We start from the raw sequence: 14,408 nt of genomic DNA, 5'->3' as shown, positions 1-14,408 counted from the left end.
TATATATGACATTGTAGCATAATAATTATTTGAGAAATTCAGTTTATTTCCGTAAATTTTAAATTGGTATTAAAACCTTGATTTCTCCCTGTACAATCTAAAAAAACCAAAACATCGATAGTCTCAAATCTATCTCGCCGATCCACTCCGACCGTCACCGCCACCACCATCGGAAGTGCCTCCGTGAGACGAGCCGACTGCCGGAAAATCCGCCCAAATGGCGGCGCGTGTGACCGTTACGCGCCTAATGAAAAACAACTCGCCGGACGCCTCGTCGGCGCATGGAGGCGCGTGCGGCAGCAGTTTCCGGAGATTCTTTGATTGGCGTGTTCGGAATTTAATTTCCTGTCAGATGGTATATTCACTTCTTCAGTTTGAACAATTTTCCGTGATCGTCTGATTTTATTGTTCCGATTTTGATTTGATTTTGTCTGTGCTTTTATTGATTTGGTTTTCGGCTTGAGATACTACGTATCCTCAATTTTATTTTTTTGAAAAAGATGGATGTTCATGTTCCGATAAACATTACCTTGTCCGGAGATAATTACAATCTATGGACACAATCGATTAAAAGTTTCTTGATAGATAGAAAGTTATGATGGAGTGTTACAAGAGATATAGTCGCTCACGTTGCTCCCATTACTATAGGAGAAGCTACGCCTACCTCTAAAATTGTTGAAGCATATATTGAGAAATTGGAGGATTAGGACAGCAAGAATCATCATATTTTTACCTGGCTGCATAATACATCTACTCCGGCGATCCAATTTCAGTTTGGCCAATTTGAAATAGCTAGGGCAACTTGAGATTTTTTGGCAGTTCGTTTTCGTGCTACTAGTTTGACACATTATTATCAACTCTGGAGCACACTACATAATTTAAAGCAAGATCCAGGTCAATCCGTCAACGACTTTCTTGCCTAGGTGCAACCCATTTGTCATAGGTTAGATCAAGTTGAGATCAGTCCTGATCATATACGTCTCATTCAGATTTTGATGACTCTTCGTCCATAATATGAGGCAGTTTGTATCTCCCTGTTACATCGACACTCGCTCCCTGCGTTGGATGCGGCTATTCAAGACATTCTCTTTGAAGAAACACGTCTTCACATGGCTAAGCGTTCCCCGCCTGATTCTGCTCTCGTTGTCTCCACCCGAAATCGTGCTCTTCGCTGCAAGCGATATCAATCATCTGATCATGACTTTGGTCATTGCCCCAATATGGAGTGTCATTACTGTCATGGAACATACTATACAATATTGCCCCACAAGGCCATCCCGCCCTAGCAACACTACTTCCAAGCCTCGGCATAACCCTTATCCTTACCTTAAATGGTACCCATAGGACAATGTATCCACCCCGTCCTTATCCCTCCCTGACACCTACTGTATTCCCCAAATATATTTATATATTTATATATATATATACAAAACACCCATGCTTTAGCACCCAGTGCAACGGCTCCTAGTGCAACGGCAAACACTAGTTTAACCTGGGGGTGGTGATTTAGTAGCAGTGGGCAGCAAAGTGGCTTTCTTGCTTATCCCGTTAGGAACCGCGGATTTTTTGGTACATCATATCCATGCATTTATGATTCATATCACAGTATTGATACTTTCAAAACGTGTTTTATTTACTCGTAGCTCCCGCAAATCTTGATTTTCGTTTTCCTTATGATGAACCGGGAAGGTTATTCTACTCTAATTATTATATAAAAAATTCAATTTATTTATGGAAATTCTAACAACAGTAAAAATATAAAATTAAAATATTATCGTTTTTGTCATTCAAAGTTTTTTTTTTTTTTTATTATTATCATCTAAACTTATTCTTATTCAATATTTTTGTATAAAAAAATATTTTTTTTTTATTTTAATTTTTTTATGGAAATTTTTTTATTTTACTTTATTTTTTTTTTTTTTAAAAAAGTTTATAACCAATCAAATAACATGATTTTACACAGAGAAAATATTATTTTTTAATTAAAAAAGAACATTATAGGAGTATCATTAAAAGAAACAAAAATAACACGTAGCCAACTAATCACATTGACCTATTCAATTATTGTTGTTAATACTAATATAAGACATTTTCTCCGACATAGAGAATTAAGTCGTGAAACTTCTTCTCGTCTCTGTCTCTCTCTCCGATTCCGATTGAATCAGAAGAGAATCAATCGAGAGGGAGGAGTTAATCGGGATGGCGTCGAGATGCGAAATTCTCTGCGAGATCCTGCTCGCGATTTTGCTACCTCCACTCGGCGTATGCCTCCGTCATGGCTGTTGCACAGTAAGCAATTTTTACATCGAAGAAAGGGTTTTTTTTTTTTTTTAGTTGTTATTTGTGCTGATTCTGCAGAATTCTGATTTCACAGGTGGAATTCTTTATCTGCTTGGTTCTAACTATTTTGGGGTACATTCCTGGGATTATTTACGCTCTCTACGCAATCGTCTTCATCGATCGCGATAGGTTCCGCGGCGATTATTACGAACTCGCTTAGTATGACGGCTTAGCTCCTTTTGTTTCATCCTTGATTTCCTATTCCGTTTTTTATTTCTGGTTGTTTATATGTTAATTTCTGTTTATTGCGGTCTATTGGACTCCAATATTGTTTAGATGCTTTACCAACTACCAAGCGCTGTATTTTGAAACCAGACTTGAAAATGCGGATTATTTTGTGAAATATGACTTTTATTGGTGGAAATCTTATAGCTTTGAGCAATTTTCATGAATTGGTTTGATATGCTTTTGATCTGTACTGCACTGTGTTGGGAATTCTAGATTTAATACATTTGGTGGCAACATGACCTACATAATGGATGCTGTATAATTCTATCTTTTTTCAAATTACTAACTGTGGTTGTTATTTAGCCATAGTTTGTTTGGAGTTTTGGATTTGGGGTTAGTAAAATATTGAATTGGAATAGTTATTTTATGGGATATAAATAGGGGTTGATATAATGTTTTGGATTTAAAATTAGTTTTTAAGTATAATGTAAAAAAATATGTTTGATTTGATGATCTTGGATTTGGAGTTTTGATTTGAATAGTAAAATTTTGAATTGGAATAGTTGTTCGATGTGATATAAGTAGGTGTTAATGTGATATTTTGAATGTAAAATTGATTTTAATATAATATAAGAAAAGAAAAAAAAAGATGTTTGATTTGATTCTTTGGGGAGATTTTATGAATTTTGGAAATCAACCAAAATCTTTGAAACAAATCTACCAACATCATAGGCCATGAGTTCCCATCTTGAGTGTTGGCATGGACATTTATTTTGATGGTTAAGGTTATAGACATTGGCACTAAAAGTTAGAGCAGGTCTGCGTTGAAATAGATCGAAGAAGTAGTTTGTTGATATGAATCTTTGTTTGCAGATTATTGTCATGTCTTGATTCAGAAACTGATCTTTTGTCGTTATTTCCTCTAACAAAAATCTCCCCTTTTGACACTAGCATGGACCAAATGTCGAATGAATTTATTTTTTGTAATGGTATGAACCCTGTTTAGAAATATGTTTATGAATTGGTGCCTGAAATTTGTTCGAAAGAGGATTCTTTCTTGAGTTTCTGAATCATATATATGAAATTGGTTTAACAGTCGGATTTTGTTACAAGAATGTTATGCTGTCTTTATGTTCCTCGAACACTTGGCTGTTATTTAAACCTCACATAGGTATCTATCTCTAACGTAAAGTAAGGCTGCACATTCCCATTGTCTATATATTTCTTGTCGAAATAAGGATAATTAGATAACTTAAGTGCCTTTATTATTAACTTCTTGTTCTGATTTTAGTTTAGTAGTAAAACAATAGGAACTTGTTAGTACTAATAGAAATCTGACTTAGTGGAAAAGGTCTTCTCGGGTATACAAGTCCTAAATACTTTCTACATAAGAATTCCAGATATTCGACTTGCTTGTATCATTTTTTATTATGGTAAATACTCTCGAATAACAAAAATAAATAGTGCCTCAGCTTATGTATACTTCATGTTTTACAGAAATCAGTACATTGCTATGAGAATTCATTTTGTCTCTAGTCGAAGCTGGTTGTTGCCATTGGTTCGTGTCGCTTTCTTGTGTTAATTTATTTGTGCATTGTCAGTAGATTGAACATTTGTTTACTACGAAGGATTCATTTACCATTGTATGTTGTAGTTATAGCTTTGCATACTTAGGATGTGTTTGTTTGTGGGTTTAGTTTTTTAGTTTGGATTTTTGAATAGTAAAAAGTTGAATTTGAATAGTTGTTTGATGTGATATAAATAGAGATTGATGTGATGTTTTGAATGTAAAATAAATTTATAATATAATATAAAAAAAAAAAAAGTAATTCTTTGATGTGTTGGAGGGAAAAAAAATTTGAATAGTAAAAACCTGTGGTAAAACCCACAAAAGAACACAAGTGTGTTTGTTTGTGAGTTTGGAGTTTTGGGTTTGGATTTATGAATAGTAAAAAGTTGAATTTAAATAGTTGTTTGATGTAATATTTTGAATGTAAAATAAATTTGTTATATAACATTAAAAAAAAAGAAGAAAAGTAAATGTTTGATTTGATATTTTTGGAGGAAAAAAAGAATTTGAATTGTAAAAAGTTGTATTAAAGTCCACAAGAAACACAACCTTAGTGTTTTTTCTTTGGGGGGGGGGGGGGGGGGGGTTGATTTGATTTGATTTTTGGCTTGATTGTGTGTTAGCTTTGCATACTTGGTAATTTTTTGAATTTTGATTTGATTTTTTTGGTGTTGATACGATGTTTTTGTAAAAGTAAATAGTTTATTTTTGTAGAAAATCGAATTGGATGGTAGAGAAAATAAAAAAGGTTGTCAGGTAAATACATCCTTAAATTTTGTTTAACATATTGTGGAACTGCAAAAAAGTGGGGTACTATTTCCACAAATAATGCACAGGATCTGCTTCGTGCTTTTTCATATTTTAAAGTATTTTTTTTTTTTTTTTTTTTTTATCTAAATGTATTTTTCGTGTTATTATTATTATTATTGTTATTATTATTTAAAAGTCTACATCTCAAAAAAAGGATAAAATTGTGATTGGAACTTTTTAATTGAAATCTATTTTCCATCTCGAATAGAATCATTGGATGTGTTACGAGTCTGACAAGAGAATTCATACGAGATAATTGAGTTTGATTATTAGTCATATATATTAATTTAATTTTATTATTATATACATTATACTAAAATCGACAAATGTTTGCATAACATGACAATCCTGTAAGAAATAATTAAATTTAGATTAATGATTTCAATTCAATTATATATAAGGGTCAATACGAATTCGATACAATGATAAATAGATCAGGTTCGGATTAAGTGATTTAATCCGTTTAAAGTATTCAATCCGATACAAATATGACATAAAAACAATGTAATAAAAAACAAAAAATGAATACATCCATTTATTGTTAATAAATACTCCATCCGTTCCACATAATTTGTTCCTATTTTTTATTTTCGTGCGTCCCACATAACTTGTCCTTTCTATTTTTGAAAATATAATTATGCACTTTAATCGCATTTTAAATTTTAAATTTTATAATTTTTTTAATTTTAATTAAACTATTTACTTATCTTAATCTTAATTTATAATGATTTTTATTAAATAATAATTATTTTTACTAATACACTTCTTAATTATTTACTAATTATATTTTACCTAAATTTTCGTATCTATAGTAATAGTCTCATATTTTCTGGGATGGATGGAGTATAGAATAGTTGTACTATTAGATGTTGTGAATACTTTTAGATTTAAAATAGTTTTTATATGATAAATTGTATTATGAAAATTAATATAATAAATTTTTTATTGATAATCATGCCAAGTTTGAAATGCAAATCAAACACATCCAAATATTTATTCAATTTTAAGTCATACAAATGAAATGTATTCATTATTTTATTTAAAATTTAACCAATAATTGAGACAATGGCATATGTGAAAATATCTCAAAAGCTAGTCACATGTGATGTTGAATTGAGCAGCAAATCAAAAGATCCAAACTACATTTGTATGTTGGTGATTAGTTTGTATTTATTTACTTTATATATAAATATATGATATAATTTATCACATTAATTATTTATTCTTATACAAACTATTAAATTTATAAAATTATATTACTCTCAAAAAAAATAAAAAACAATGCCTTGACGGGAATTTCACCCAAAACAAGCCACCCACCCAGGATTTAACTTGGGACCCAACCCTCAACGGAGAAATGTTTCACCGCTTGATCTACAATATGCAACTTTATGCTTGTGTTTGTGTTTTTTTTTTTTAATTTAAAATATTTAAATAATAATTTATTTAATATTTATAATAATTATAGGTTAAATATATATATATACACAATATATATGTTGTTAGTTTGTAGAAATAAAATTTTCTATAATACAAATAAATAAAAATTTAAAAATATATATGTTAATATAACATAAATTTGTAATCAAATTATACTGCTATAAATTTTATTAATTAAATTTAATACATATTTATATTATTATATTCATTACTTATCAAATCAATACATATCAAAACTTTCCAAACCCAAACCACCGTCCTAAAAAACACACCAATAGTCATCACAAAACTACGAATTTGTTCAGTCCTTACTAATTTGATCAAATCAACACGCTAACTTAGCAATCAATATTTTATCACAAAATTATAATATTTCGTCACAAAATTATACTTATCTATCCGTTTGTTTTTGCACCAACTTTTAAAAATATTAATATTATATTAAGATATAATAAAAATAAAAAGACTAAAATAATACCCTTACTAAGAAGATGAATATTTTGTTATAAGACGAATTAAATAGAAAATTGAATAAATTGTTAAATTACAGAGGAAGTATTATATAATATGTATGCATTATATTTTATATTATGCCATATAATATTCTTATTATGTTAAAATTACGATATAGTACATTTTATACATAAAGTTTTGTATACTTGTTGGTTGGTTTTTATTCCTTATTTTATTATTTTAACTTTTTTCTTTTCCTTTAAAAATCTCATATCAAATACCCAATTTTTATTTATCTTATTGCACTAAAATCTAAATTTATATTCAAAACATCACATCAATACATATTTATATTATATAAAAAACTATTCAATTCAAGATTTTACTATTCAAAACCAAAACCAAAAAACAATAACCTTACCAGTAAAAACATCCTATATTATATACTCCTATGTTTAGTCTTCTTTATAAACAACATATATTGATTGAATAAAATCAATACCAACTAAAAGGTTCAATCTTATACTCCCTCCGTACTGCTAACATATCGCATATTTTATCCCCTCACATCATCCAAATAAAAAATAAAATATATATTTCACTCCATCACATCACTTCATTTTTAAAAAACCCGTGCCAAAATAAAATGTTTAAAATATTGCACCTTGTATGAGACGAAGGAAAAATCATTTTATTTCTAATAAAAATCCACTATATACTTTTTTTTTTTTTTCCTTAAAACATATTCTATAGTATTTTTGAAAATATTAAAACACATTCATAATAGATTTACTACCAATTCTAAGGCAATTAACAAGACAAATATACCCATCAAATCACACATTAACAAAAAGAGCAAAAAAGACCCCCAAAAAAACAGCAAAAACAAAATGCCATATAATCCATCGATCCAATTCTCCAAATCATACAAAAGTCCAGATAAATGAGGGCGTCAAAATTTAACCAAGTCAACAAAAATAAATAAAATTTAAAAACTAATCGAATACAAAAACAACGGCAACGACGACGACGACAAAGGACGGGTTGATCCATCCTCACAAAGAGACCCAATTTTTTCATCCCCGAGCAACGGCGGCAGCCGGTGATTAGCCACAGCCCTCGCCGGAGAATTCAAAATCCTTTTTATACTCTAAAAAACTTTTTTTTCTCTATTCAACAAAACACACTAATATCGCGTCAAAAAACGAGAGTAGTAGTAAACATATAGAGAAAGAAGAGTAGTTCGATTCGCCAACATTACCTGTAACTCCAATCCGCGCAACCATCGGCAACATGAGAATTAAGAAGAATCAATATTCCGATCCGACTTTTTTTCCGACGCCTAGAGAAGGGCCTCGCAGGCTTTAACGTCAGATTCCTGCGCGCGCAACATTTCCTTCCCCGATGGAGAAGACCCGACAGAATTCAAGACGGCGGCGAGAACGGGTTTCTGGACATAGTCGTCACCGATCTTTTCCAGGATTTGTTTAACCACCTTGAAGTCCAAAGCTCCGACGAGCACCAAAATCCCGACGATCTCGCCGAAATTGGGCGGCGCCTTCGGAAAATCGATGGCGAGATCTTCCAGAAGCGACGCATAGAGAAGACACCCGGTCGCAATGTCCGCCGCGCCGAGGACTTTCTTCGCGAACAGATACTCCAATAGCTTCCCGATCGGTTCGACGCACGGCGGGCTTTTCTCCAACCCGAGCGAAATCGCTTCCTTCACAACTTCCGGATGATAAGACGGAGATTTCAATTCCTCGACGCACAAAAGCGCTTCGTCCAGAAGCCGCACCGTTATGTATTCCTCCACCAGCGACTTCGTCTTCTTGCTGAGCTCGTCAACGCTGAATTTCGCTGTCGCCGGAGCCGACGGTTTGTCGACCACAGGGGCCATCGAGGGGGTGGGCGCTTGTTTAACAGGACTTGGTGCTTGGGTGACAGGTCGGGCAGGGGGGGCAGTACCACCGCCGCCCTGCACCAGGGCGCTACGGCCGCCCACAAAACCGCCGCTGCCCTGGGGAAGAAGACGCTGATTCAACGGCGTCTTCGCAATCAGGGGCGACGGACCGCCGCCGCGCGCCGGAGCCTGATTGTTGGATCCGTCGCCGCCGCCGCCTCTAGGCATGGATCGTGATTTAGGATACTCCCAATTGTCGTTGTCCATTCCGGGCGCCCCGGGCATCTTCCGGGTCCCGGGCATCCCGGGCATCATACCGCCGGAACCGGGCCGATTCATGGGGAAGCCGCCCGGGCTGATGTTCCCTTGCGCTCCGGAAGTGTTGGATCGGTTATTTCTGATGCTGGCAGTTGCGCCCGGGCGTAAACCTAAAGTTTTCTCGGCTTCTGAGTGGATCTCAGTAATGGTTTTGGCTTTGACCTGAAAAAACAAAATCGAATTCTAGACTGCCCTCTAGAAAAGAAATCGACAGTAAAGGAAATAATCATCGTCTAGGAAACGTCACCTCTTCCCTCCTCGGGACCCAGTTGTTGCTGCGCAGCTCGAGGACATCACGGAGCATGAACCTGTAGCGCGAGGCAAGCTGAGGGTTGGTCGACAGATCTTTCAAGCGACGGAAGTACACATCGTTGAATCGCTTCGATTTCTGGTTCTCGTCGAGCTGTTTTCCGATCGTATTGAAGAACTTGCATATGGCTTCGACGTTTTCCTCGGCGGGACAGCTATTCACGTCCTGTCCCAGGAGTTCCTGCTCAATAATACTCAAATGTCATAAGACAACATAGTTTAAAATAATAATAATCATAAATAATAAATAAATAAATAAATAACCTGAACAATATGATGAACAATCTTCTCCGGGACCATCTTCTGTTTCAAGAGTTCTCCGATAAGGCGAATGTTGCCAAGAGTACGAATTCTGATTAACCTCTCTTTATCTCTTCGTTCCGCTTCTTGCTCAGGAGCAGTCATCTGCCCAACCTCTTCCCTCAACTTGTCAGCACCTTCAAATGCCTCCTGGCAGTTGTTCAAGAGAACTCGCTTAAACGTAATTTCTTTACCACCAGGTTCTTCCGAGGGAAATGGCGGGAGCTTTTCATTCAAATCCGAACAAAGCATCGCATACATGGGGCAAAAAGTCGGCTCCAACACAGCCTTATCGAATATCAAGGAAATAACTTCCTGTCGAGAGAAGGAGAAACAAAATCAGCTTTTGAATAAGGAGCACGAGCAACTCGACAGCAGCATTAATGGCTATCTAAATATTCATTTACAGCATTTATCACCTTCAGAATATCAGCCGATGTTATACCCGCATCAATCAGTTGATCCTTTAGTAGATCAAATTTTTCAGGTGTCAGCTTGTTCAGTATGCTGCAAGAAATAAAAAGCTGTTACAAACAACTTCCGTTTATAATGACAATTAGCACCATCTTCCAAACCTATAATTTAGCAAGAAACAAATCGCAGTACAAGATAACCATCATCGGCTAGTCACAGAAAATACAAGAATGGCTTACCCTTTCACTGTTTTTAAAACTCGTTCCTTATCAGAAAGAGTTGCCCTACGAGCAGACCATGGCACCTCAGCCTTAACCAAAGTCGGAGCAGCCTGCTATGTAGGAAACAGAGAAAATTCGTTAGTCTTTTCCGGAAACAATGATTCTTGATAGATCTGTTAATTCAAGTCCATTATGTGCAAGCATGAGAAGATATCGGAAATTTAATATCTACATTATCATTAGCGCATGCCAACATGACCAACAATTAGTTTTACAGGCTCGTCTTAACTAAAGATCAATTTTATCCAACTTCAATCTAAATATTCTGAACTCAAGTCCAACAAGTTTTAACACTAAATAATCTTTCTTAACTGAGGGTCAAGCACCCAGTGAGACGAATGAGTATCCTACATAGAAGGCATTATAAAGACAGAAAGTAAAAGCACACATAAGTTCCCTTCAGTAACCCACTAATCCATTTCCATGTTTATCACCACATGAACTAGCTGCAGGGAAAAGGTTATCAGGTTGCGAAGAACAGTGACTTGTTTGCTCGGATACTTCTATCAGTGCAATTATTGTACAGGATGTAAAATTCATAACTATATAATAGCGCATTGTTGCAGATATAATATTATTAGACGATGCAGAACATCATTTACCCCTTGGTTGGAAGACAATTGGGCTCTCGCAAACTGGGAATTCAGCTGATCTTGTTTATTGTATTGATTTGCATCTTGTTGCCTTGGGTCAAACCAGGTACCGTAATCTCTGTCTCGTATAGCCTCCCAGGATCTCTCCTCTGTAGGAGGCAACTGTGCAGAACGGCCACGCCAGTCACGGTTGTCCTGTTCAGAATACCGGCTCTGGGACTGGTTGTGGGTTTCAACAAGAACTCAAACACATTAGATGGAACAACAATATAGATATACCAGAAAAAGAGACAGCTTCAAAAATTTGCAAATAGCAACAAATATGACAGAAGTGCCTTAAAAAGAAGGGTATATAGATCACAGAAAAAACCTGCAATCAATATTCGACTGGGTAAAGAGTTGAAAAGTTTAACACAGAAGAACTCACATTGTTTTCTCCGCGGCCCCAGCTTGGATCAGTAAGGAACAGTTCAGATCCAACTTCTTGTTTCACTTTCAAAATCTCATCTGGGATGGTGTCCACCGCCTGAAAATTGGAAGTTAAAACACTATGGGAGAAGATAACAAGTCTTAGATTATCACCGAAGGCAAGCAGTATTTCGAAGGTAAATGACTGTAATTACTAGCAGAATAGAACCTGAATGTAAATCCAGTATCAGATTTAACAAATTCCTTGTATTACTTTAAGTAGAATTCAGCTTATTAAAACATATAGCATATAATTATATCGGTATGAATAATATGGAATATATAAATATTTATCCACCCACTAATCAGAACAAGAAACAGAAAAAGATCAAGCTGCAACCCATCATACAGAAGGGAAATGTCAAACATCAAATTTTTAGTTAAAAGCGATGGATAAATGCAGCAACATGATTTAACAAGTGTTAACCAGAAGTAGAAAAACTATGTGTATCGCGCATATATCACAAAGAGTCATTACCCCTTTTAGCTGCAGCAGCATGTCTCTAGTAAACCGGATCCGTTCATGGCCCTCAAATTGAGATTCTCCAGTCTATTTTACAAATGCACGATAGTTAGTAATAATAGATTGAGATGATTAAGATAATTACATATAAACATAGCAAAGGGCAAAATATATTCGGATGGTTAACAACAAGCAATTCAAAAAAAAAAAGGAAAAACAACATAAGAATTCACCAAACGGAATAGCATCAACCAAAGCATATAGGATTACATTTGCATCAATCATGTAGGATCTCTAATAAATTATTAAATATCACCTTGCCCGCATCAAGAACACCTTTCGATGTAATCATTAAATGCAAGAATCAATGAAAGCAGTATCAAATTAAGACTAGGCCAATTCAAAATTGAAAGCCATACAATTTCTTTTACCATAAACAACTTAAAGTACAATAGATTCATTTTTCCGATATTTGCAGATTTCTTTATGGACATCCCATAACTTCTTGCATGCCCACCTAAAGTCTGCACGTTGCTTTACGTCCATATTTACAGCAATTACACAACTCATGTGCACAGCCAAGAATTAGGACATCAACATCTGCCAACTCACATAACTTCCCAATCTTGAACTTACCATCCCAAGCCATCTTCAATCGATCGTGCACACCCAAAAGCAATAAAAGAAATGACAACGACATTCAACTATAATCGAGCATATACATATAAAGAAAACTTAAAGAACTCCCAAAAATATATACACCAATTAGGACAAAGAAAAACTAGTAACATTCTCAAGGCTTTTTATATCATAAAATATATATTGGAAGAAAAAACCTTTACCAAATCTTCCATCTTGAACACACAACGAATATGTCCAAGTAATTATTGATAGAACACTTAATTTAACACAATCAGAAAAGTCACGATTGAATCAAACTTTTTCAAGGCAGTTCTGATAAGAGGATAAATCAACAATAAGCAACAGAAAAACAAAATCGTAGATTCAATCCAACGAATTTAATTCTCGCACAAATACAATTAACTGCAGGAAGTACACTTTACCACATCAGCCAAAAAAAAAAAAAAACACAAAAAAACAAACAAACAAAACCGAACCTCATCCCTACAAACAGTCATCAACAAATCAGAAAACCCTAGATCTACAAAAGAACGGTGCAGAAAAGACCAAACCTTGAAGGAAGGGAACGCAGAAGCGGCGGCGGCGCCATGGGGACGCAGTAGCGGATCAGAATTCGGCGCCGACGAGGAATCCGAGCGCGAGGCGAATACTCTGCTTCCGCCGCGAGTGCCGCCACCTGGTCTCAAGCTCAAAACCGTCTGATCAGCCTGCATAACTCGCAAATCAAAAAACTTTGGTCCAATCTACCGCACAACTCCCGTCGAACAAACAAAAAACCGATTGATCTATATATCCAAAATATATATATATATATAGATTCCGATCGAGATGGGGAGATCGAAGTGATGGTGGGAGGAAGGAAGGGATAAGGAAGGAAGCCCTTTTAGAGAGAGAAATTTTATTGGGTTTTCCTCTCTCTCTCTCTCTAGACGGAGGGAGAATGGAGGAGGAAGAATGGCGAGAGGGTTGCGCTTTATGTAGTAGGGCGTCTCACAGGAAAACCCTTGTTTTGGGAGAAGGGGCAGATTTCGCCGGGGGGTATTTTCGGTATATAAATTTTACACGGGCTCTCTATTCGCTGCAGATTGAAAACCTTTTCGTATGAATTGACTCTTTTGCCCCTGGGCCACGCCTTTGCCTGTTATTCAATGCATTAATATCTCTTATGTATGTAATCTTATATCTACATTCACTGGATATTCGATCTTGATCCGATCCGGCCCGACCCGACCCAGCCTGTTCATATAGCATCTGTTGCCTGTTGGCTTATTTCGGATTTGATTTAAAATAGGATGACTATGTTCCCAGCTTTTTTTATGGATTGAATTTTAATATGCGGTACGAAGAATTGTATAAAAATATATATATATATATTTTAAATTAAATATTTGACTTTTGATTTCTTTTTAATAAGTATTTGATATTTTTTTTTTACTTTTTAACTTTATTTTAATATTTTTTATTATTATTTAATTATAATTCAAAAATTGGCTTGGTTACAACAACAAAATATCAATTTTGTAACAAAGTTTTTTCATCTCTAAATTCATTTTTTTCGTTACTAATGACACTAGAAACGGAATTAAAAAGAGAATTGCATTAATTACGTAAACTTTAGAAACGGAATTCCGTTACTAATATACTATTTTTTTTTGTAGTGGGTGAACAAAGCCCGAGTTGTTTGTATTGGTTTTTAATCAAATTTAGTACTTCTCTTCATTGTTTAAAATTTAAATTTATGTTTACTTTTTATTATTGTTATTATTATTATAAATTGATATTAAACAAATATTCTCATTTTTTTTTTTATTATATCACATTTTTGTAAATTTTATTTTCTAATAAATTTTTTTTATCTGTAATTTCATTATTTACTTCAATTTCTTTTTTTTTTTTTTCTAATTTCCTTGATACCAAATTGCTCTTTAAAGTATTG

General features: G+C 34.5%; 2 protein-coding genes, 1 long non-coding RNA gene and 1 other non-coding gene across 5 annotated transcripts; 2 read left to right on the top strand and 2 right to left on the bottom strand.

Moving 5' to 3' along the window:
- Positions 1 to 2,092: 2,092 nt before the first annotated feature.
- LOC127263422 (UPF0057 membrane protein At2g24040) lies at positions 2,093 to 2,732 on the top strand. The gene is made up of 2 exons (XM_051292432.1): positions 2,093 to 2,289; positions 2,375 to 2,732. Exons 1-2 carry the CDS (start codon positions 2,200 to 2,202, stop codon positions 2,498 to 2,500), a joined length of 216 nt encoding a protein of 71 aa, XP_051148389.1. The 5' UTR covers positions 2,093 to 2,199; the 3' UTR covers positions 2,501 to 2,732.
- Positions 2,733 to 4,668: 1,936 nt separating this feature from the next.
- Positions 4,669 to 7,690, top strand: LOC127263423 (uncharacterized). Its single transcript, XR_007841477.1, has 2 exons — positions 4,669 to 4,714; positions 4,793 to 7,690. It is a non-coding gene; the product is annotated as an uncharacterized LOC127263423 (long non-coding RNA).
- Positions 7,657 to 13,435, bottom strand: LOC127263421 (eukaryotic translation initiation factor). 2 transcript variants are annotated; one of them, XM_051292430.1, is made up of 9 exons: positions 13,024 to 13,435; positions 11,846 to 11,917; positions 11,327 to 11,425; positions 10,909 to 11,118; positions 10,265 to 10,359; positions 10,031 to 10,118; positions 9,576 to 9,926; positions 9,250 to 9,492; positions 7,657 to 9,164 (listed from the first exon to the last, which is right to left on the bottom strand). In XM_051292430.1, the coding sequence occupies exons 1-9, from the start codon at positions 13,183 to 13,185 to the stop codon at positions 8,124 to 8,126; spliced, it is 2,361 nt and encodes a 786-aa protein (XP_051148387.1). In that variant the 5' UTR covers positions 13,186 to 13,435; the 3' UTR covers positions 7,657 to 8,123. The 2 variants fall into 2 exon arrangements, with proteins under 2 accessions (XP_051148387.1, XP_051148388.1); XM_051292431.1 differs by having other exon boundaries at positions 10,265 to 10,356.
- Positions 12,297 to 12,402, bottom strand: LOC127264253 (small nucleolar RNA snoR103). Its single transcript, XR_007841651.1, has one exon. It is a non-coding gene; the product is annotated as a small nucleolar RNA snoR103 (small nucleolar RNA).
- Positions 13,436 to 14,408: the final 973 nt, after the last annotated feature.

Source organism: Andrographis paniculata, unplaced genomic scaffold, assembly GCF_009805555.1.
Source record: "Andrographis paniculata isolate CXL003 unplaced genomic scaffold, ASM980555v1 Contig69END, whole genome shotgun sequence".
Lineage (NCBI taxonomy): Eukaryota > Viridiplantae > Streptophyta > Magnoliopsida > Lamiales > Acanthaceae > Andrographis > Andrographis paniculata.
The sequence above is the reverse complement of the archived record's forward strand: the minus strand, read 5'-3'. Positions and strand labels throughout refer to the sequence as shown.